The sequence below is a fragment of the Carlito syrichta genome, unplaced genomic scaffold (assembly GCF_000164805.1).
Source record: "Carlito syrichta isolate Samal-C Ts95f unplaced genomic scaffold, Tarsius_syrichta-2.0.1 Scaffold303228, whole genome shotgun sequence".
Lineage (NCBI taxonomy): Eukaryota > Metazoa > Chordata > Mammalia > Primates > Tarsiidae > Carlito > Carlito syrichta.
This window is the reverse complement of record NW_007247324.1, coordinates 163,516-185,356: the sequence shown is the minus strand read 5'-3', so window position 1 is coordinate 185,356 and position 21,841 is coordinate 163,516. Positions and strand designations below refer to the sequence as shown.

The 21,841-nt window shown below is 50.4% G+C and overlaps 1 protein-coding gene across 1 annotated transcript in view; it reads right to left on the bottom strand.

The window, feature by feature from the left end:
* Nucleotides 1-219: 219 nt before the first annotated feature.
* Nucleotides 220-21,841, bottom strand: part of IFT43 (intraflagellar transport 43) — a 93,229-nt gene continuing 71,607 nt past the window's right edge. Inside the window, exons 6-9 of the mRNA XM_008058145.2 lie at nucleotides 1,502-1,574; nucleotides 1,163-1,238; nucleotides 622-681; nucleotides 220-471 (exon numbers count right to left, since the gene is read on the bottom strand). Of these exons, the coding sequence (XP_008056336.1) occupies nucleotides 352-471; nucleotides 622-681; nucleotides 1,163-1,238; nucleotides 1,502-1,574 (329 nt within the window). The 3' untranslated portion in view covers nucleotides 220-351. The remainder of the gene's footprint in view (nucleotides 472-621; nucleotides 682-1,162; nucleotides 1,239-1,501; nucleotides 1,575-21,841) is intronic.

Sequence of the window (21,841 nt, the reverse complement as noted above, 5' to 3'; positions counted from 1 at the left end):
AGCCAGCGGGCGGCTGCTGACACCTCCCGAGAAGTGAGCCACTTACAGCAGGGACGCCCACCTTCTCCTGACTCCGGTGTCCCCTGTGCTCTTCAACAACGTGGAGTTGAGCTCCCACCAGATTGCGGCCCCTTCCCTGGTGGTGAGCTTTCCAAGAGCAGCGGGAAAAAAAATGGAAAAGACAGTCCAGGAGAATGCCAGTATTGCGACAGATCGATCCAGAGTGGTCTATGGAAATACTTATTTTTATTACAAAAAAATAAATGTGTTCCATGTACACATTCTGAGCTGCTTGCAAGCTTCTTTGGTTTTGGGCTTGCTGTTTTCATGCCCAGAGCACAGGTGCCAGGCTCAGGGGAGCCTGGGCTGTCCCGTCGGGTCTTCCTTCTCCAGCTGCACTGGGTCCCACTCGCTGGCGAGTTCTGAGGACACCTCGGTGTACAGACGGTCCCAGTCCCAGGCGACGAACTCCTGCCAAGAGGGGTATGGCTGGGTGAGATGAAGGAAGGCCTTTCCCAGGAAGGGCTGCTTCCCCACCCACGAGGGCCTGGGGGCGAAGGCTGGCCTAGGGCAGCCAGACACATGGTAGGGCTGGGAGGGTGGGCGCTGCCACCACTGTACCTCTCGAACCTCCTGCTCTGGTGCCAGGACTTGAGTGAGAATCTTCAGATCGATGTCATTCTGTAAAGGCAAAAAAGCCAGTTGGTCCTCTTGAGGGCTTCCAGGCACCTCCTCTGGCACAGAGAACCTGCCTGTGTGTGTCCTGCTTCCCAGACTGAGACTGCAGAAATGCCCTCCCACGAGAATGACAGCACAAGTGGACCACACGGCCGTGGGGAAAAGGGGGAGGCTACATCCCCTGTGTCCTGGGGGAAAGGGCCCCACCCGGAGGGCTAAGTCTGGCGGCTGCACGTCCACAGGGACAGGGGAGTGGGTGCCATCAGGCGCCATGTGAGCAGCCACGGGAGTGAGTGGGAGCCCGGCCCTGGGGACCACGGAACATATGGGTCCAGGAAGTCTGTGAGATGCCCAAGGATAATGCTCCCAGCGAAGGCCAGGCAGCCCCGGGACCCACGGAGATGCTGTGTAGCTCTGGGGAACCCAGAAAGCCCCCTGGAGGCCACTGGCTCCCACCCCTCTATGCAGAAGCCATTGCACTCACCAAGGTCTGAAAGGCCGAGTACTTCAAGAGGTCATTGTTGAGGTCACGGTAGGTCATCACCCGGTTGATCTGGACACTGAAGGCAAGAGAGAGTCGGGGGAACCATAGGCAGGACCAGTTCCGGGAGTGCGGCTGGGCCACCATCCCCAGGGCCTCATGTGCAGCCAGGGATGGTCAGTGTGGGAATAACACGTCTTAACAAAACAGGAACCCCAGAGGGAGTCATCACCAGGAAGATCTAGACTTCCCTGGGGGCCAAGGTCCCCTGCAGGTGGTACCTGAAGCCATTCATTCCCTTGTCCTCCAGCTTCCCACCAATGGCATGCTAGTTTAACCCACCTGGGAGGCACTGCCACCTGCTGAGCAAAGTCTTCTTCCTGCAGTTCTTCCAGATCCGGAATAACAGGAATGTCTGCAACAAGAGGCAGAAGTCAAGTGTCCGCAGCACGAGCAGAGGTCTGCCCGCTGCTCCACTTTTTTTTGTTTGTTTGTTTGTTTTTTTGAGTCGGAGTCTCACTCTGTCGCCCAGACTGGAGTGCAGTGGCCACTCCCGGCCACCACAGCCTTGACCTGCTGGGCTCCGGCGATCCTGCCGCCTCAGCCTTCCAAGTAGCCAGAATTACAGGCTTGTGCTACCACGCCCGGTTGATTTTTTGATTTATTGTAGAGATGAGGTCTCACTGCCCAGGCGGGCCTCAAACCCGCGGGCTCAGGCAATCCACTCACCTCAGCCTCCCAAAGGCGTGGGATTACAAACTGAGCCACCGAGCCCGGCTAACTTCTTATGTGTCTACCCGCAACCCGCTGGCTGTGGACTGGGGCGGGAAGGACGTGCAGCCACAGTCTTTTCTTCCAGGGGCTCCCCGTCTAGGGCCATGGTACAAACTAGGGGTGCACATGAGCCAAAGCGGACTTTCAACCATGTCTGAATCCCAGGACTTGCCCCAGAACCAGAGGTGGGGCTCAGGCATTTTATGTCTTCCCAGGATTTCTCTGGTGATTGTGATGCCCGTGCCAGGTCAGGAGTCACTGTGGGGGGGAACTCCAGGGAGAAATGCAGAGGAGAAGAGACTCCAGCAGCACTTGAAGGAGGGTTTACATCAGAGGGAGACGAACCAACGTGGCTGGAGGCAGAAGAGCTGAGAACATGGTCACAGAGTGGTGTGACTATGCCAACCACCACCTGTGCTCCCAGATCTCCACGTGGACTTGCTCCGGAGGGTGATTGCCAGGGCTCTGAGCCTTTATCTGAGGACATTTGCCACCTAATGCTACAACAAAGTCCCCAGCAAGGCCTTGGGTCAGGGTCTCCACCAGCAGGTCTCATGTAGGGAACGGTGCCAACCCTAAAAAGCATACTTCTCTTGCTGTGACATGGACATTTTCCTTCTCTCTACTCTCAGACAGGATTACAGACCACATGTGAGGAGGCACGGGGCCGTGTGTGTCATCAGTCCAACAAGAGTCATGCAGAGAAACCGAGAGCCAGCAGATCACCAAACTCTGGCAACTTGCTTAAGTTACCCCAAATTTTCTGTCTTCTCATGGGACAACTTCACACCCTAAAGAAACATTTCCCTCTCCAGATGAGTGTACTTGACTGGTTGAGAGATTTTGTTTTACCCAACCAGAGAAAGGGGAAGAAGGAGGAGGAGGAAGAGGAGGAATGGGAGGGAGGAGGAGGATAAGAAGAAGAAAGAAGGGAGGGAGGGAGGGAGGAAGAGTGGGAGAAAGAGGAGGAGGAGGAAAGAGAGACATGAGGAAGGAAAAAAAGGCCAAGTGGGGTGAGCCCATCCTGGAATCCCCAAACCAACGGCAAACACAGAAAGAAGGAAAAATCCCAGAGAGGAGAGACACGCGAGGAAACACCTCCTTTCTGCTTCCTGTCTGAATTCCACTTATTTTTAAAGGAGGCAGGAAACCAGCCTGAGAACAGTTAAGAAGACCCTGGCTGCTTCAGGTCGTTCGTTATTTGGACTTGGTGACCACTCTAGCCAAGCTGTGGCAGCGTGAGCAGGTGTCAGCTCCGGACCTGGTGTCTTTATCACCTGGATGTGGAGTCACAGATGTTGAACCTGGGAAAAGAGAGCAAGCATGCGAGGGAGAGACTCAGACGGAGAGAATGAAGCAGAGAGGAAGAGCAAGAAAAGGATAAAGATCGGAAAAGAACGAAACAAAAGACACAGTTGACAGTGAAATGAAGAGACACATATACCACCCCCATAACTATGAACCATGGTGGCAAGTTGTGTGTCAAGAAAGCGCTGTCCAGAGGTACAGATGATCTCGCTCTGTCCCGCTGGAGAACAAGAGGAATTATCCAAGAGTCTATTTCTTTTGCTACAAGAAATTCTAGAAATTTAGATGGCCCCACTCGTTCTGAGTGATTCATAGTCCACAGTCAGCACCCCCAGGATGGAGAGAAGGCGTGGATCTGTGGAAGGACTTTGGGGGTGGGGGGCTGGTGGCTGTGCCACACGCCATTGTAGTGTGACAGTCTTGGAGAGCGCCTGGCTCTCCTCGGGCATGGAGTCCAGCCTGAGATGAATATTCAGAAGTTGGTGAGAAATGCCCCACGCTGAGTTTAGGGCTCGGAACGGGGTCTCTCCCACCTCTGCTCCCCCCACAATGTTGGCATTTGGGTCCTGTCACTCTGCCCAGCTCCCCGGAGCTCCGAGGAATTGCACTTCTGCCCAACATCCACCCTCACCCCCCAGGGCTTCCCTCTCCGCCCACACCCCCTCCTCCAAATGTGCATGGAGAGTGTGGGGCTGGCCCATCTGTGACAGTTCAGAGGTCAGCTCGGGCCTTGGCAGAGGGGCCGCTCGGAGTGGCGCTGGAGGGGCCGGCCACACAGTGGGGATTTCTCTCTAATTGGAAGCCTGGTGCCCAGCCCAACCCGGTGAGCCGCCTGAGTGGGACAGAGCCAGTGATGACAGCCAGGCTGCAGTGAGCTGGAGCATCCGGTGCTGTGACAGCTTGCGCCGTGGCAGCAGAGGCAGGCCGTCCAACCCCGGCCCAGCGGAACGGGCAGCCGCAGAGCGGGCTTGGGCAAACTTCAAAGAACTTCATGTACAGTTTCTGATGTACAGTCCCAGACAACTGCTTATGTACATATAATGTGTCCCAGGGAATTCCTTTTCTCTCTTGCTCCTTCCCTCCTCCAGCCCTCTGTCTCACATATACCACTAACAAACACAGAAGAAAGGAAATGGACCTGAGGAAGATGCTTCTTCACAAAATCAACTACACGGGGTGATCCAGCTCGGCCCATCGTCAGCAACAGTGACCTGACCCGCAGAGGGGGACTGATGACCCAGCCTGATTCAGGCTTGACATACAAAGAACACAATTTTAACAGAAATAGTAAGAGAAGACAGAACTCAGCGCTTAGTGCTGCCAAAAAAACTACCAATTTTTTTTTCTTTCTTTTTTGAGTTGGGGTCTCACTCTGTCATCCAGGCTAGAGTGGAATAATCACAGCTTACTACAGCCTCGACTTCCTGAGTAGCTGGGACTACAGGTGCCACCACGCTAAGTTTTAAATTATTTTTGCAGAGAGAGGGTCTACGTTGCCCAGGATGGGCAATGAACTCCTCGCCTCAAGCAATCCTCCTGCCTTGGCCTCGCTGGGATTACAGGTCTGAGTGACCATGCCCAGCCTACCACCATCTTCAAAAAGTCCCCCAACGATGTTTACTTCATTCTCTGTTTTGCTGTGCTTTTACCATAAGAAGTGCATTCACAGTGGCAACAAGGTGCATGAGGTGTGGCGGGTGGGCTGTCTGCCCAGGGTTACACGTGGAGGCTCAGGGCAGAAGGATCAGGTCCAATCTCAGCCCCACCATGTACAAGTGTGCACCTTTATCCTCCGGTGCTTCAGTTCATCCCTCTGTAATATGAAAGCCATACTTCCTCCCACCTCATCCAGCTGTTGTATTAAGTGCAGTGATCATTATAAAATCCTAAGCACTGCGACCAGCTGATAACCACTCTCATGGCTTTAACCCACATTATGACAAGGCACATGCAGAGAAATTCAGGGCCCCACCTTCATTCGCTCATTTCCTCCTGCTGGTGGTGACCATTTTCCAGACGAGAACACTGAGGCCAAGCATAATTGAGCAGCCTGCATGAGGTGAAGCATGAGTAATGGCCGAGTTGGCTTTCCACCCCAGGGTGGCTGTACCGCCAGTGCCCTGCCACGCCCCACACGGGCTTCTCACACACACGCTGCCTTCCAACAGCCCCACGCCTGTAGCATAGGGGTGAGACAGCTGCTTATAGTCGGGACATCTCCTGTGACACCTGAGTCTCGCGTCATATTCTGGGGTGTTTCCCTGGGCTCCAGGAGCTGTAAATAAGCTGAGTCCTCCCCTTCACCGTGTGCCTGACGCGCTCCCTCTCCACAAGGCTACATGGAACAGAGTGAAAGCCATGAGCCCACACCAGGGCCTGAGATGCTGTCCCCTCCCCCTGCCTTATCACACTAGCCCCAAGGAGGAAGAGGCAGCCGGGCGCCTTGAACAGCCCCAGAAAGTGGGCAGCCGCAGCCATAGAGCTATGGTGCTCCAGCAGGGGAGTGGGACCCCCAGCTCTCATCTGGGTCTGGGCAGGCAATACCATCCACACAGCGTCACTGCCTCTGTCCAGCTCTGACTGCTTCAACAAAAGCGTCTTTCTTCGTAGTACCCGCCTGCGTCCGCCTCATGCTGGTCGCCACACTAGCTGCTCAACCCGTGCTCTGCCCATGTGGTGCCCAGCTAGCCACACCATGGGAAACTTCATTTGTCTGTCTGCTTGCTCATTCATTCATTCATTCACTCATTCATTCATGGAACAGTGACTGAGCACCCACCCTGTGGATGGTGCCGTGTCAGTAACACCAGCAAACAAAACAGACATGGGCCCGTCTTTAGGGGCACCAGTCTGGTGGAGGATAATCAATACACATAAGTTCACTGCTTACAAATCAAAACCCATGCCAGAAAGGAAACAAACTTGGTCTCACAACAGAAAACAACAGGGAGACCTCATTGCTTTATTTTTCTAGAACAAAAGTAACATTATAGGCGGTAATAGATTCAAATGCCATAGAAAGGTTGAAAGTGAGAAACGCCCCTTCCTTCTGGAGGCTCAGGGACCATCACTGGGAATGGTTTCTTGCATAGATTTACTCAACAGGCCTTTGCACTCACCACATTGCGTGGCGTCCCCTGCCACACGCGGCTCTGCAGCCTGCTGGCACCTGTCCTCATCAATGCTCAGATGTACCTTATTCTTCTACATGACCTTCTAGTAGTCTCTTGAGTTTACCATGGGCGCTCCATAATGCATGCCATCCCACACAGAGGGAAATGGCTTTGGGGGTGGGGTGGGCACCTAGGGAAGGTCCTTCTGAAATCGGCTCGGAGCAGCAGAAGCTGAGGAAAAGCAGGCCTCAGCCAGGCGCGCACCAGCATGTGCAAGGGTTCTGGAGGTGAACGGTAAGACACAACACTGGAGAGATGGAAGGCCGGGCAGAGGTGCTAGAGGGCAGGGCCCGAGAGAGTGTGGCACAGTGGAGGCAGGAGAGGAGACCCGGTGCCAGGCGTGGGAGGACTCGCATCAACCAGCCAAGAAGTGTGTACTGGGAGCCCGCTGTATGCAAGACTACTTCTGAGGCAAATTAAGATGGACTAAGATGGCACAGTTGGGAAGGGAGGCTGCACCCATCAAAAAACAACAAATCTGGAGAATAGGGGAAACCACATGTCCTTTTTTGGTTAAAAAAAAATACAATAGGCAGAAATAAGAACTTCCCACTAAGTCCTTCCATAATACTTCATTCATGGGCGCAAGGTGGGCCTCAAGCCCTTGCAGGAGGTAGTGAATGAAATCGCCCCAAGTCTGCCCCCTTCATAGTAAACTGAGGGCAAAGCCCACAGCCCAGGCACATCTGCATTCCCAGGGACTGGCAAGACAGAGGACAGCCGAGAAGGGAGTGAGCAGGTGCTCTCGGGCGTGGACACACCTAGAAAAGCCATGTCTGCCTTCCCTTCAGGGCTCTAGTTGTAGGTGCTACTGAGTCCTAGAGAGTCTGAGGAGAATCCATTTCATAAGAACAACCAACAGGGATCCCTGGCTACTTCTTGGGTTGGATAACATCACAGCAAAGGTGTGGCCTCACTGGAGAGCTGCAAGACCTGCTGGGAAGGATCTGTGCATATCCAAGAAACAATGGTGGGGACAAGGTTTTGAAGAAGAGTCATCCAAATGTGGTCCACTGTGGCCTGTCTGGCTTCCATCCTGAGGCTGGGTCATGCCGCTCTTCACCAAGGCCCACATTCTGGAAGCACCAGTAGAGACTTGCTAACGCCAAGACAGCAGCATGAATCTATCTCAGAGAGGGAGGGTGCCGCACAGGAAACTCATTTTGATACTAGTCTTCCACCACTCAACAGACAGACCCAACAAATCAATTACCAGATGAGAGCAAGAAATGACTGAATGGTGCCTAAACAAATAATATAAATAAATGATAAAAACTTACAGGAACACCAATGATCAATTACAACTGGTTTCAAAGATGTGAGCAGCTGCCACTTGCCCTGAAATACATTCATTATGGATAATATCATCACACGCGCACACTAAGATGCTAATTACCTAGCAAAGTCCCAGAAGGATCCTTTTCAGCTCCTGTGGCCTGACAGTAAAAAGCCTACCTGCCTCTTCCAATGAAGCCAGCCCCAAATCTCCGCGATGCAGTCCGTGATGTTTTGCAATGGTGTGCACGTGGATCCAGCTGCTGTTTGCTTGTTTGGGTACCAGTAGAACAGGCAGGGATTTCTTAGACTGGACTCAGCTTGCTATGAGCACACCCCAAGCATTGCCCAGTTCTTCAGCTGGAGCAAAACCCAAGTTCTGCAGGAAGGAGGGGCACAGGGCAACCTAATCCGACCCCCCTCAGCCAACGATGTTTCAGGCAGGAAGCCTGTTCCTCCCCGTGACTTTTTTGAGGTAGCTACTCTTTGCTAATTTTCTTGGTTGAAGTGGAAGCCCCTGGTCATCTCTAGAAGGGCTTCTCTAGAGCTATATAAAGTCTCTTCTGGACTCTAGCACTTTCTAACCTTGACACCTGAGTCAATCACACAAGTGGTTGTCTCCCCTTACCAGGTCCCTCAGGAGCTCACTGCCCACTCCACCCCTTCAGCCACTGAGACCCCAAAGCAAACTTCTGCCTGGGTACACACAGTCCTTCCCAAGCATCCTTTCCACTTCGGGGCCTGGCCATGGCCAGGCATTCACGGCAGTCAAGGGTCACATCCACCACACATAGCCAAGTTCAACAACAATCTGCTCGAACGGGATCTGGACATGCTGCTAAGGACACCCCAGTAAGGGCAGTCCAGCCAAACCCCTGATTCTGCACTCAAAGCCAATAGACACTCATAGAGCTTGTGAGCCAAAGAAAACGGCATCCATGTTTTTTAGGAGATGGCAACTTCAAACGAGAGATGGTTATAATTTTCCTCTACAGCTGCAAAACTTTGTTTTACTGAATGCTGTTACCTTCTGTATCACGTAGGGGGAATTTTAAACAGGCAAATGGAAGAGGGTCTGATTGAAGATGAAGTTAAGTGAAAGAAATTGGTCTCATTTAGCACATGACAGGATTCATCTGTGTTCCCAAGTCCACTGAGGTGGCATCATGGGCGTTTCATATTCATGAGCTGCTGCGACACTGTGTCCCCTCATTTACAAAGAGCCGTGTTCAGCAAATTCTGTCCCTGTGGACAGCCCGTGCATTTCATGGTCTTGTCAGAGAGACATCAAACGCTCCAGTAACCAAATACCAGAAAATGGCTTTAATTAGTGGATCTCAATCGTATAAATAATTTTTTTTTCTAAGTGAGAAAATGGAGAATTTTTTAAAAGGGAAAAAAAAGGAGAGCAGTAGGCAACAGGCTTCAAACGCCCGGAGGAACAAGGAGAAGGGACACTCTCCAAGGAACGCTGAGTCGGTGGCTGGGGGCACAGGCACATCTCGGGTTCTGGCAGGTCTGCTTTATGAGGACCCGTCCCCTGTGATTTCACCTGATTAGAGCTGGGGCCAGGCTGTCTTGGTTACTGGCAGGTAGGAGAAGTCTAAAGCCTGCAGCGGCGGCTGGAGAGCCATGCCTCCCGCGCTGTGAGCAGGACTGACTGCAAGCCAAGCACATGGCCGAGGACAGAGCGGGACACCTGGCCGGGAGCCAGGCATGCGCAGCCCCAGGAGGTGTCACGGGGTGATGCCGCCCCCTCCTGTGGTGCCAGTGTGGCTGGTGCTTTCTGTCTGTGCCCGTATGCTGAACCGCCTCCATGCTCCTGCCAAGTGGAGTCCCTTCCAACATGGCGGGGAAAAGACCACAGGCCTTCAGAGGAGGAGGCCCAAAATGGCTGGTCACCCTCACGGCCCCCACATGATGTGACAGCTTTCTTGGCAGGTGATAGGAAGGCAGACTAGAATGGGGTCTGGCTTCTGACACATGCCAGGCTGCAGCACGGTGGCTTCTGGCTGGACCATCAGCAGAACTGGAGTTGCCCAGGGTGCCAGTCAGTCGGCCCCTGGGACACAAGTGTGTGTGGATGCTGGGCCTCATCACACTCCCACGCGGGGACTTCGCATGATTCTGAAGGCGCCACAGCTGCAAGTCCCAGATGGAAATGTTCCCCATCACCCCACCCTCGTCCACTGAGGGTCACTCAAGGACCAGCACTGGCAACACAAGAAGGCAAGCCCTGCGGCAAGCCCTGCAGGCAACTCAAAGGCTGTGCTCCCAAGAGCCTGGTAGGCCCTCTACGGGGAGTGTGCCCACTCAGCCCAGCACCGGAGGTGGACCAGTTCCACCGGTGACCTGCAGGGAGCATCACACCACCAGTTACTGTCCGTCAAAGGAAACCGCTTTACGGTGGCTCCCGCTTTTATCTGGGAGATGTGTTAAGGACAAGGAGGAGTAGAGGACTTCCAATGTGACGGAGGAACAGAGCGGCTGGGAGGAATGGAACCGGGGAGCCCTGGCTGCCTTCAGTGAGGCCCGAGATGCATGGCGGGCGTCCACGTGGCAGAGTGCCGCCTTGGAGCAGCAGTGAGGTCTGTTAGAAACCAGGCTTATCTGATTCTATTTCATCCTCTCCATGTTACACCGAGAAAAACAAGACAAACTACACTGCTTTCATTCTAAATTCTTAGGTTTTCTATTTTTTCCTTACATATATTTATTAAAAAATGCTCCTTTGATCGGAGCCACCCGTGACACCCCCACATGCGGAACGCTTCTGAGCGGGTCCCTCCGCGCGAGGCCACTGCTGGTGACAGCCAGTCGGTTTTGATCACAGCCATTTGGAATCGGATTTTCATAAGATAGACGAGAAGTCTTACTGCTGCTCTCTCTCTTATCAGATGAGAACAGGGGGGAGGGGGAGCACGGGTCCTGGGGGAACGGCACCACAATCAGGGCTGCGTGCCTCTGTCTCTGTCCCTCCGCTGCTGCAATTTTCAAAGGAGTTTGCCTCGGGCACTTTTAAATGATGGTGTCTCAATTCTGTAATCATCTTTCAAGAGCTTTCTCTTAAAGGGTCTTTTAGGTAAACCTAGTCCGTCAACCACACTTATGGACTCAGGAATCACGACTGTGTCCTTCCACGTGTGTGTGGATAGATGCGTGCACACACACAGACGCATGCATGTGTGCATCACATGCCGAGTGGCTGGGAGTCTGAGAAGCTGCTAGAGCATAAAGCCAGAGAGGAGGAGTCACCACTTGGCCACCAACTTCACCTCTTCCCCAGGGCTTGCCACCACACCTTGTGCTACCTCAAGTCCTTCTGAGAAACCTGTCTCCATGTGTGATGTCAGGAGAAGACCTCTCCTCCTGGGGGCTAAGAGGAGCCCCAGGTCCAGCCTCCGATGCATGGACACACCTGCTCCTTCCTCCTCCCCAGGTGATAGCTGGCTGGCAGCCTTCAAACTGAGACGAGCCACCCTCCTATTGAGAACACAACACTCGCCAGGATCCAGGCACAACCCCGGTGTTCTGGTGACAGAGACTACTTGGGGCGACATGACAACTCTGCTTAGCTTTTTTCATTGTGGAGAACCTTGAATCTTTTCTTCAAATATTCCATCGTTGGAATCTGACATCCTAGGACACCAAGCCTGTTTTTTCTGATCAAATAAAAATCAAGGCAGTCTGGGAGCTCCCTGGGCAGTGGGCCTCTTCAGTTTAGGGCCTCATCTCTGCTCCATCCCTCATCACCCACGCCCTTCCGAAGGCAGGAACACTGCTTCCAGCCACATCTGGAGCCGTCTTACAATGGGATTAGCCTTGTCTTAGCCTGATCCCGTCTTCTGGATTCAACTGGGACAGAAAACAGGAATTACAGCACAAATGCCCTGATCTCACTAATGATTTTAGGGATATTTAACTCGCTCGCACTTTTGTCAGTGCTGAATGTTGGGTGATTTGCTATGAGTCTCCATCCTCTAAACAGAATATGGCTGAGCAGAATGCTGACAGAGCTTTCTCTCTGTGTTCCTGGAGGAAGGTTAATGAAACCCACTTTGTTTAAAACACATGTGCATGCATGGCACAAGACGTCTGCTTTCTTTCACTCTGTTCTGCCTCTTCAGACATAGACACACAAGCAAGCTGCTCACATGACAAGGAAAAGGAAGCCCAGAGATTTCAGGGCACCACTCAGGGCCCTGGCCTGGCCCTGCCAGTGCAGCAGGAGGTCTGGTGGAGACTTGTGGCCCAGGTAGTTCCATGAGGGGTCTCGGGCCTTACCAAACCGCCCAAACCCCCAGTGTTCACCCTGCAACCCATCTGAGCTCAGGCCTCACCCTGAACAGGCTCTTCCTTGGGAGAATTCACACATGCACTCCTGAATGTCTGGTGGAAAAGCAACCCCGGTGGACGTGATGGAAGAGGATGGATAACAAGAGAGAGAGAAGAACGGCCACCCTGAAGATCCTGCTTCAGGTTACAAGCGCTGTCGAGACCTGGTCCCTCTGGCTTCTTGCCATCCAGTCTGGTATCAGACAAGACTCGATGGTGAGAGGCTCCACAGAGTGGAGAACATGGCCAAAAAGGACAGGAGAGAACCAGGACAGCAGAGTAGATGTGCTACAGGTTGCCGGGAAGCAAGGGGAGGCTGGCTTCCTCGGGAGGCAGGGCTGAGCAACAAGAGAGACCAAGGACAGCAGTGGGACTAGGGGTCACACAGACGACATCCAAGTCTAAGATGCCACCACTTCCTAGGAGGGGCATGTGGAACAGTTTGCACCGGCCCAAGAGAGCCTCTTGCTGGATTCTTAGGATCTCTGAGTGCAAGTGTCAAACATGACATCATTGAAAAGATGAATTCATACTCCTTAAAATTAAATAAATTATATTAAAAACAAAAGTAATAAACACTCAAAACCCACCACTTCCTAAGTCTGACACTTCACTATTATCTATGTACTGAGGCTGTTCACACCTCTGTGTGATGCCATCGGATGGTGTGCTATGTCCACCTCTTCCTGACTCTATGCTCAGGGACGTCATGTTGGGAGCCCAACACCAGTTGTGGTAGGAGTATTTACATCACAGACATTGGCAACAACCTACTGGCCAGGTCTTCTTTTTTCTCTGCAGAGCTGGTTGTTAAACATTTACCAGCACACCTCCACTTATGCGCCAAGTGACCTCATGCGTTATTTAACGTTACAGAGCTTTCATTTCTTCCTCTGCAAGATGCTGACAATCGTTGTGCCTCTGGAATTGTGAGGACTCACTGGAACACTGCAGGCAAAGCAGTGAGCATAATGCCTGGCTCCCTTAAATGCCAACGCTCACTATCAATACTATTGCCCTCAAGAATGGCTTCCTTTGAAAACTTCTTAGTCAATATCCTATAAACAGAGCATAGCTCCACAAAGCATAGACAAAAGAGAGGGCATCTTAATCCTTGGACCCATGAGTACCACCTACAGCACCCCCACCCCGACTTCTGCTGCAAACATGGAGGGAGGGAAGGGAGGCTGAGAGGACCTCAGTGTCTAGTCCCAGCAACTCTGAACTTTGAAAAACAAATTGATTTAATAAACACCAGTGGCAGTTATAACAGTTTTTAAAAATTAGGGAGGCCAAGGAAGCAGGTTTAAGAGTCACCTAGGAAGTTCCACACGCTGTATGGAGCTGGAGGAAGAGACACCAACCTCATGGAAAGTTCTTCCAAGCAAGCCTGGAGCTGAGACGTCAAGGCTCCAATGGATCTGTTTTTAAAGAATGCTTTCCACTTTCTGCCCATGGCAAAGCTGTTAAGGCTCAGAGTGACTCTGCTGTTTGCAGGAAAAGGGATGAAGGATGTGGCGGGAGGAGTAAGCGAAGAGTGAGAAGAGAGAGTGAGAAAGCCTGGAAACAGAGGTGAATGGGCAGAAGACAAGAATGACAGCGACAGGCCTCCACGGATGGCATTTTTCTAATCCCGCTGACAGCTGGCATCCCACGCCTCCCCCAGCCTCACTGCTTGGCTGTGTCCGGCCACTTTTACCTTTTTCCCTGTTGACATGGATAGAAAATTGAGCAATTACCTTGAAACTCGGTGCTCTCAGATCATCCAGATTGCTACACTTGCAGAATTAAGTCTTCAACCGCCCCTGGCTAGAAGGGGCTCAACTCAGCTTGCCCTTTGGGAATTAAGCACTTCTGGTTGGCCAGAAGTGTGTATTATTCCAAAGGTTTTGCAGTATTCAATTTTGTCACAACCGGACTGGGGGGATGGACAGAGGGGCCCAGCCCTCCCTGGCAAGGATGGTGTGTGCCAGGAGGGGGCACCAGGAGGAGGGGACTGCAGTCCCTCACATCTGGGCTCCACTGAAAGGCAGTGGTAAAGCACAAGAGACATTGAATCCTTACATGAGCACCTGTTTCCAGAGACTCTCAACTTGTTAAAGACATATTATGGAGCTCACAGTTATCATTTGAATTTAGCACTGTCAACTATTTGAAAGTTGAGCTCGTATCTAAATGCGTATTCAGACATAATTCTTTTTTTTTTTTGAGCTGGACTCTCTTTGTCACCCAGGCTGGAGTGCAGTGGCACAATCAGGGCTATTGCAACTTCAGCCTCTACCTGCTGGGCTCGGGTGATCCTTCTGCCTCAGCCTTCCAAGCAGCTAGAACTATAGGCATGTGCCACCACAACTAGCTAATTTCTTGATTTATTGTAGAGATGAGGTCTCATGAAGCTCCAGGGTGGTCTTGGACCTCTGGATTCAGGCAATCCTCTCGCCTCTGCCTCCCAAAGTGCTGGGATTACAGGCTTGAGCCACCACGCCAGGCTCAGAGATTATTTCAACCTGAATATCCTCCATCTTTTTTAGAGATGAAGAATCCCCTTTCCCACGTCTGTGAGCCCTCCATGTCCACCTTTACCATCTCACATTCTACCCAGAGGGCATTTCCTGAGAGTGAATTCCAGATCTGGGGGAGCCTGGGAAGGCCTGGAGAAGCCTGGACAGGGCACGGCTTGGCACCGCTGTCCCTCTCTGCCACCCACCTGAATTCTACCCCCCTTTCCTGGCAACTCCTGCTCTTCCTTAAGCTGAGGCTTCAGAGTCCCTTCTGAGCAGCCTTCCCTCTCCCGTCCATCAGGGCTCCATGCGGTTCCCTCTCAGCACCCAGTGCTCCCCCTGCAGGGGACTCCACCACAATGCATCCTGATTTACTTAATTGTTCAACCCCTATTTCTCCCACTAGACTGGAACTCTATGAGGGCAAGGACAATGAATATTGAGATCACCATCGTCTCCTCAGTGCCCAGCCCCCGAGCGAATGCTACTGTCACCCATAACAGTATTCAACAAATGGCTGTGAAAGAATGAATGAATGACTGGCTTGTAGAGGCAGTCCAAGCCTACTGCAGATCTGATGCTTCCTTGACCACCATCCAACCTTCCACGACAGAAGACACCTGAAGACCTCAGCACAGGCCAGCAACATGATTCCGAGAACAAGAATGGAAGATTCTGCCATAGAAGGACTGCCACATAAGTAAGTCAGGCTAGCTTTGCCACTCTGCCCCTGTGGGACCCTGTGGTCCCCTGGGGGCTCTGGCTGGCCATCATTCTCCCACTGTTCTCCATGATCATGAAGCCCAATTTCCCTGAAACGTTGTGTCGGCCATGGCTGCGATTTCACCTGGAATTTGGCACATTAGGTGGCTGGGAATCTTTACAACGTCGCTGAATACCATCTACCTGCGGAGGCCAAGTGTCAGGAGCGGGGAGTGGACTGGAAGCAGGTCCATCTCTGCAGAAGCGGCTTCTTGTCTTATTCCTTATTCATTCTCTACATGGGGCCACTCCCTGCGCCAGGCAGTGCCTGTCCTTCTCCAGCTAGCCAGCTCCTATGCATCCTTCGGGGCCCAGCCCAGGCCTTCCTCTTCTTTGCAGTGCTCTCAGTCCAGGAATTACTTCCCCTTCTGAACTCACAGCTGCTAATGACGGGAGCGGCCGCCCATTGCTTTTGCCATCCATGAGTCCACTGCCTTAGTTATTTCACTCTTGTGGTGTCTGTCACCTTTTATGTCTCGTCTCCCCAAGAAGTCCCAAGTTCCTTTGCAGCCGAGAACCACAGTCCCACAGAGGATTTGCAAGTCAGTTCCCCAAGGCTAATCCAACTGCAGATGTATTTTGCTCTGTTTATATAACATGTTTTAAAAAAATTCTTTCTGGTTTTCTACAAGAGATGAAGAAATCGGGAGGCCAAGGTAAGAGGACTGCCTAAGCACACGGGTTCGAGAACAGCCTGGGCAACTTGGCAAGACCTCTTCTTTACAATAAATAAAAAAATTAGCTGAGCATGGTAGTGTGTACCTGTAGTTCAAGTTACTTGGAAGGCTGAGGCAGAAGGATCCCCTGAGCCTAGCAGGTCAATGCTGGGGTAGCCATGAGAATGCCACTGCACTCCAGCCTGGGTGACAGAGTGAGACTCCAACTCAAAAAAAAAGAGACAGAGGAAAAGAAGGGAGGTCACTTCTCATGAGATCAGATGCTCTGAAGAGCAAAGGTGGGCTTATTCATCACCATCTCCAGCAACATCGGCCATGGAGGCACTAGGCGAAAGCCTCCTGGCTTTCCTCAGGACAATCTGACCTTTCAGGCTAAAGGTGGGAGAAGACTGTCCCCTGGAGGGGACCCTGACCTTAGGTCCCATTTCTACCCCAAGATTCACCTTCTCCTTTGGGACTGGTCACCAGTCACCCATGCCCATCAGTGTAAGATGTGATCGGCCCCTTCCCAGGTAATAACGCTCCTTACACAGTCTACCTCAAATAACCTGGATGTGATCTGATAAGGAACCGCTAGGCGTCCACGCAAGTGCCCAAGGATCTGTCATCGCAATTGTCAGCAGTTATTGCTGAAGGGGCCTCCAAGGATGCATTCAAGGGAATCCTTCATGGAGTTGCCCCTCCCACTGGATATTCCAAGTTCAAAGGCACAGCCTTCACCAGCCAACCAAGTAATTCTCTGAACAAAGATCACTCTAGAAACCAGTTATATGTAACATATGCTTCCTACTGCATAATGGACTCAGCATTCACATACAGTGAAATGGATTAAGCTGCGTGTGAAGTGTGACATATGAACGATTTGCCACTAAAGGCCCAAGCATCACTGCATGAAAAGAGGGGCTATACTCGGGAAGAGGCGGCCCTCCTCGACAGTGAATGAGCACACTCCCAGGCAAGGACGGTTCATGCTGCAAACCTCCAGGGCCAAAGTCAAGACCAATGTACACATTCCACATACCAAGTTTATGACAGAGAAAAAAATCCTAGAAGTATTCTCTGAAGAGATGGATCTTTCTTCCTTCTTTGAAGTTTTATCAAGCATCCTGCACTCATTCCAGACGTGTGGTATTGCTCATCTGGGAGCCAACATCACTACAGCCTACCCAGAAGGAGTCACCAATGTATCTGAGGATCATACATTCATTAGAGCCCAGAGGTGAAGACCAACGACCCTAGGGTCAAGCTCTGTGTTCAAATCCTGGGGCTGCCACTGACTAGTTTGTGATCTAGGGTGAGGTTTCCTTTTTTGTCTTAATCTGCTCATATTTAAAATGGGGATAATGAGCTGGGCATGGTGATGGCACCTGTAGTCCAGTTACTCAGGAGGCTAGGGAGGGAGCATCACTTGAGCCCAGGAGTTTAGGGCTAGCTTGGGCAACATGGTGAGACCTTGTGTCTACAATAAATTTTAAAAACTAGTCAGGTGTGGTGGTGTGTGCCTATAGTCCCAGCTACTTGAAAGGCTGAGGCAGAAGGATCACCTGAGCTCAGCAGGTCGAGGCTGTGGTAGCCGTGAGTGTGCCAATGCACTCCAGCCTGGGTGACAGAGTGAGACTGCAACTCAAAAAAATATAAGTACATTTAAAAATAAATAGATTAACTAGGGAAAATGAACAATCTAAATGTCCATCAACAGGTGGACATACTATGGTATATCCATACAGTGGAATACTATTCAGCAATAAAAATGAACAGGCTAAGGATACACACAAGCTAGATGAACCTCAGAATCACTACGCTGAGTGGAAAAAAGCCAGGTACCAAAGAATAAATATGTACACTTCCATTTATATAAAATCCTAGAAAATGCAAACTACGGTTTAGAACAAAAACCACATCAGTAGTTACCTGAGGCTGGGGCAGAAGTAGGCTAGGCCGAAAGGGACATGGCGGAACTTTTGGGAGATGGACTGTTCCATGTGTTGCTTGTGGTGGTGGTTTCATGGGGACATATCTGTCAAAACTCAGGTTATGCACTTGGAGTGGAAATAGCTTACTGTATAAAAATTAGACCTCAATAAGGCTGATTTTTAAAAAACTTCCCTGCTGATTTGCTTTGAGCATTAAATAAGAGACAACATGACAGGCACAATGTTGGTGGCAAATGATGATGACAGTGACATCGGTGGATGCCGTGGCATGAGAACAGAGTGTCCCCCCATGAGCCACGTAGAACAGTCTTTCTGCCTCTCTGTGAGTTCTACTATCTTGTATGATAACCTCTAAGCCTCCAGTTCTTAACATGTCAAAGGACCAGCATGGTGAGTGGCCCATGCCATTCCTCAAGACTGCAAGACTCTGATCCAGAGGTGATGGTGCTTTAGTGGCAGGCAGCACAATTGAGAAGGTACGATCACACATATTGAGAAGGTGCACAAGCATCACCTTGAGAGGGTGTTGCTATAACACTGAACAGCAACTCCTTGACATGCAGCATCTCCACATGAAAATGTGGAGCAAGAAGGATTCCAGAATCCTCTGGAGGGAATTGGGAAGAGATTTGAGAGACAGTGAGGAAAGTCCACAGAAGAATGTGAGGCAAGCAAGCCTTCTGTGGATCAGGACTTGAACTGTTTTCTTGGGTTACCACTTGGAAGTTTCTGCCAAGGAACTCCAAAATCTTTTTTCCTGAATTTTATGTTTTCTTACTTCAAACACAAGCCCCTTGGTGCACATGCCCCCTGACCACCTCCCAGCCATGAGCGCCTGCAGACACTGCCTGCCTCCTGCAGTCCTCAGGTGTGTCCTCCCAGGTGGCCACCTTGCTGTCCCAAGTGACCAATGGCAGACACAGCAGACAGCCTGTGACGACAGGCAGACCGGTGTGGCCAGCAGCCACCAACCTCTGAGCTGCCAGTTTAGTGCTGGCAGAAGACAGCCCAGGTACATGTCTGGGAAAACAGACCTTGGGAAGAGAATGCGAAATCCCTTATTCAATATGGTCATTGGGAATTGGGTTGGGTGAGGCATCTGCTATAAGGAGTTGAGTGGGTATAGCTACGGAGGAAGGTTTGTCAGAAAGAGAGGCAGGGAGGCAGAAGAGAGTGCTGGGGACGGATGGGCATGTGTGCTGACAGAACCTTAGCTTATGGCAGGTCTTCTGACCTCTCACAACTGCTCTTCCACCTCACACCCCTTTGGAGTGAGATGGGGCAGAAGTACTGTTCCACGTGATTCTGGCCCTCTCTGGTCCTCAGTTCCAATCAGCCTATCGGATATTCATCCGTAAAGCTCCTTAGATTCATGCAGCCCTCTGGGCCCCAGTTCCAGCTTTGGATGCTAGCATGGCCTAGGAATCTGTATTTTAACCACCATCCCAGAATATCTCACAGACGTCCTTTTTGTTCCTCTCCCTAGTCTTATGATTACCAGGGAATGATCTACATTTTACAGACTGAATTATCTCCCCGTGTATACAGCCATAAACAAAGTGCTAAAAGAAGGCTTTGGGACCCTACTTCCAGCTGTGGGAGCCTAACTGCCCTCAGTCATAAATAATTAGAAAGCCGGGGGAAAATATTTGCTAGCACTGTTGCAGACACTGGATAAAAGGTGCCCAAGACCTCAATTTCTGAGAGCAAGGAAACAGATGAAGTAAGCCTGGGTCACCCTGGCTTCCCACCTAGAAGTCCCCCTTAGACTCTGGCACAGTGAGGGGGAGTCCAAGACAGAGTACGGGGTCTTGCTGAGTTGAAGAGAGATTGAAGCTTAGGGGCTCAGGTGGCTGGCGTCTGGGAGCCAGTGCACTGTTCATAAGTGCTGACAGAACGCTGAGCTGTGCCTCTGCAGGGTGCAGCTCCACAGCCTGACGGAGAAGTACAGCAGGAAGGTGCAGCTCAATAACCCCGGAACCTACATGGAACTGGAGGAGGCTCAGTGTCACCTGGCTGGGGAGCAAGAGCCTACTAACAACCAGGCACTGGCATCTAGGGCTAACTCCGGACCTGTCCCAAGAAGCCTTCAAAACACTTCTCAAAATGGTCACCTAATCAACAGATGCATTCACTTCCGACCATAACAAAACAGATGGTTTCAACTTACAACGGTCTGACTTTCGAGCTTTCAACTTTACATGTTCAGCACACACCCCAGCTTATGATGGGGTCATGTCAGATGAATCCTTATTAGTTGAAATATTTTAAGTTAAAAATGTGAGATGATATTTTCAATTTATGTTATCATATTTTCAACTGATGACAGGCTTATCTGGACATAACCCCATTACAAGTCAAGGCACATCTGTTCATCATTCTTTAAAGGACAAGACCCAGACATTCAACATCATAACAATCACAATGTCCAGCATTCAATCAAAAACTACTAAACACATTAAGAGGCAGAAAAGAATGACTCGTAGCCAGAAGAAAAATCAGTCAATAGAAACAGATGCAGAAAATGTAGAGGTGATAAAATTAGCAGCAAAGGAACTTGAGAACAGCTACCATGGACTGAGCATCTCTGACCCAAAAATTTAAAATCCAAGTGCTCCACAGTGAAAAGTGAAACTTTTCAAGCATTGACATCATACTCAAAGGAAATGTTCGTGGGAGTATTTCAGATTTTCAGATTTGGATGCTCAACCAGGTAAGTATAATGCAAATATTCCAAAATCCAAAAATCTCTGAAATCCAAAACATTTCTGGCCCTAAGCACTTCAGATAAGGGACACTCAACCTATATAAAGGCCACTATCAAGGATGAAGGGAAACATGAGCAAAATGAGAAGATAAATGGAAGATATTTATAAAGAAGCAAATGAAGCATCCAGAGCTGAAGAAATACAATATCTGAAATAACAAATCAGCTAGATAAGCTTAAAAGCAGACCAGACATTGTAGAAGAGAAGACCACATTACGAAGCAATAGAAACTATCCAAAGTGAAATGCAGAGAAGAAAGCAGTCTAAAAACAAAAAGCACCACACCTCCACAACCTGTGTGGACAATCGTGTGGACATACACACCTGTAGGGGAGTCCTAGAAGGAGTGGGAGGGAAGAAAAAGACATTTAAAGGCATAATGGCTAAAATTTTCTGAATTTAATAACAACTATAATGCACAGGCTTAAGAAGTTCAAGTAGTTTAAACACAAAGAAAAGCACACCAAGGCACATCATAACCAAATTGCTGAAAATCACATATAAAGAAAGCTTAAAAGCAGCTAGAGGGGGAATGACACAGGACATAAAGGGGAACAAAGAAGAGAGTAACTACTGACTTCTCATCAGAAACACTGTGGCCAGAAGACAGTGGAGTATTTAAAGGGCTAAGAAGAAAATAAGTCGGCCTAGAAGTTTACATCTGGCGAAAAGTGAAGGCATTGTCAGTCAAATGCAGCAGAGAGAATTTGTTGCCCAAGAACCCACTCTACAAAAAAAAAAAGAATAAAGTACTCCAGGTCAAAGGATACCAGACAGGTACCAGGATCCACACAGAGGACTAGGGGTTGTGGAAGTGGTAAACGTGAGTTTTTCAAAGGGTTTTAGTAATTTGGGTTCCAAGCTTGGTCTTTCCAGGTAAGTTTCATTTTACAGTGACACACAGATGTCATCTTCTTCATCTCATGTCTCCGCATTTACCTAATCAGGAATCAGGTGGCAGAATGACATCTGCTATCAAAGAGCACAGAGCCTGGTGGAGAAGGCATCAGGCCCACGAAGCATGAAAGTGGTTTGTGTCCTAACTGCACTCAAACCCTGGCTCTCTCACTCAGCAGCTCTGTGACCTTAGGCAACTTACTTAACCTCCCTGTATCTCAGTTTCCACAACTGTAAAATAGGACTGATAACAGCACTCTAATGTGGTGAGAGTTAAC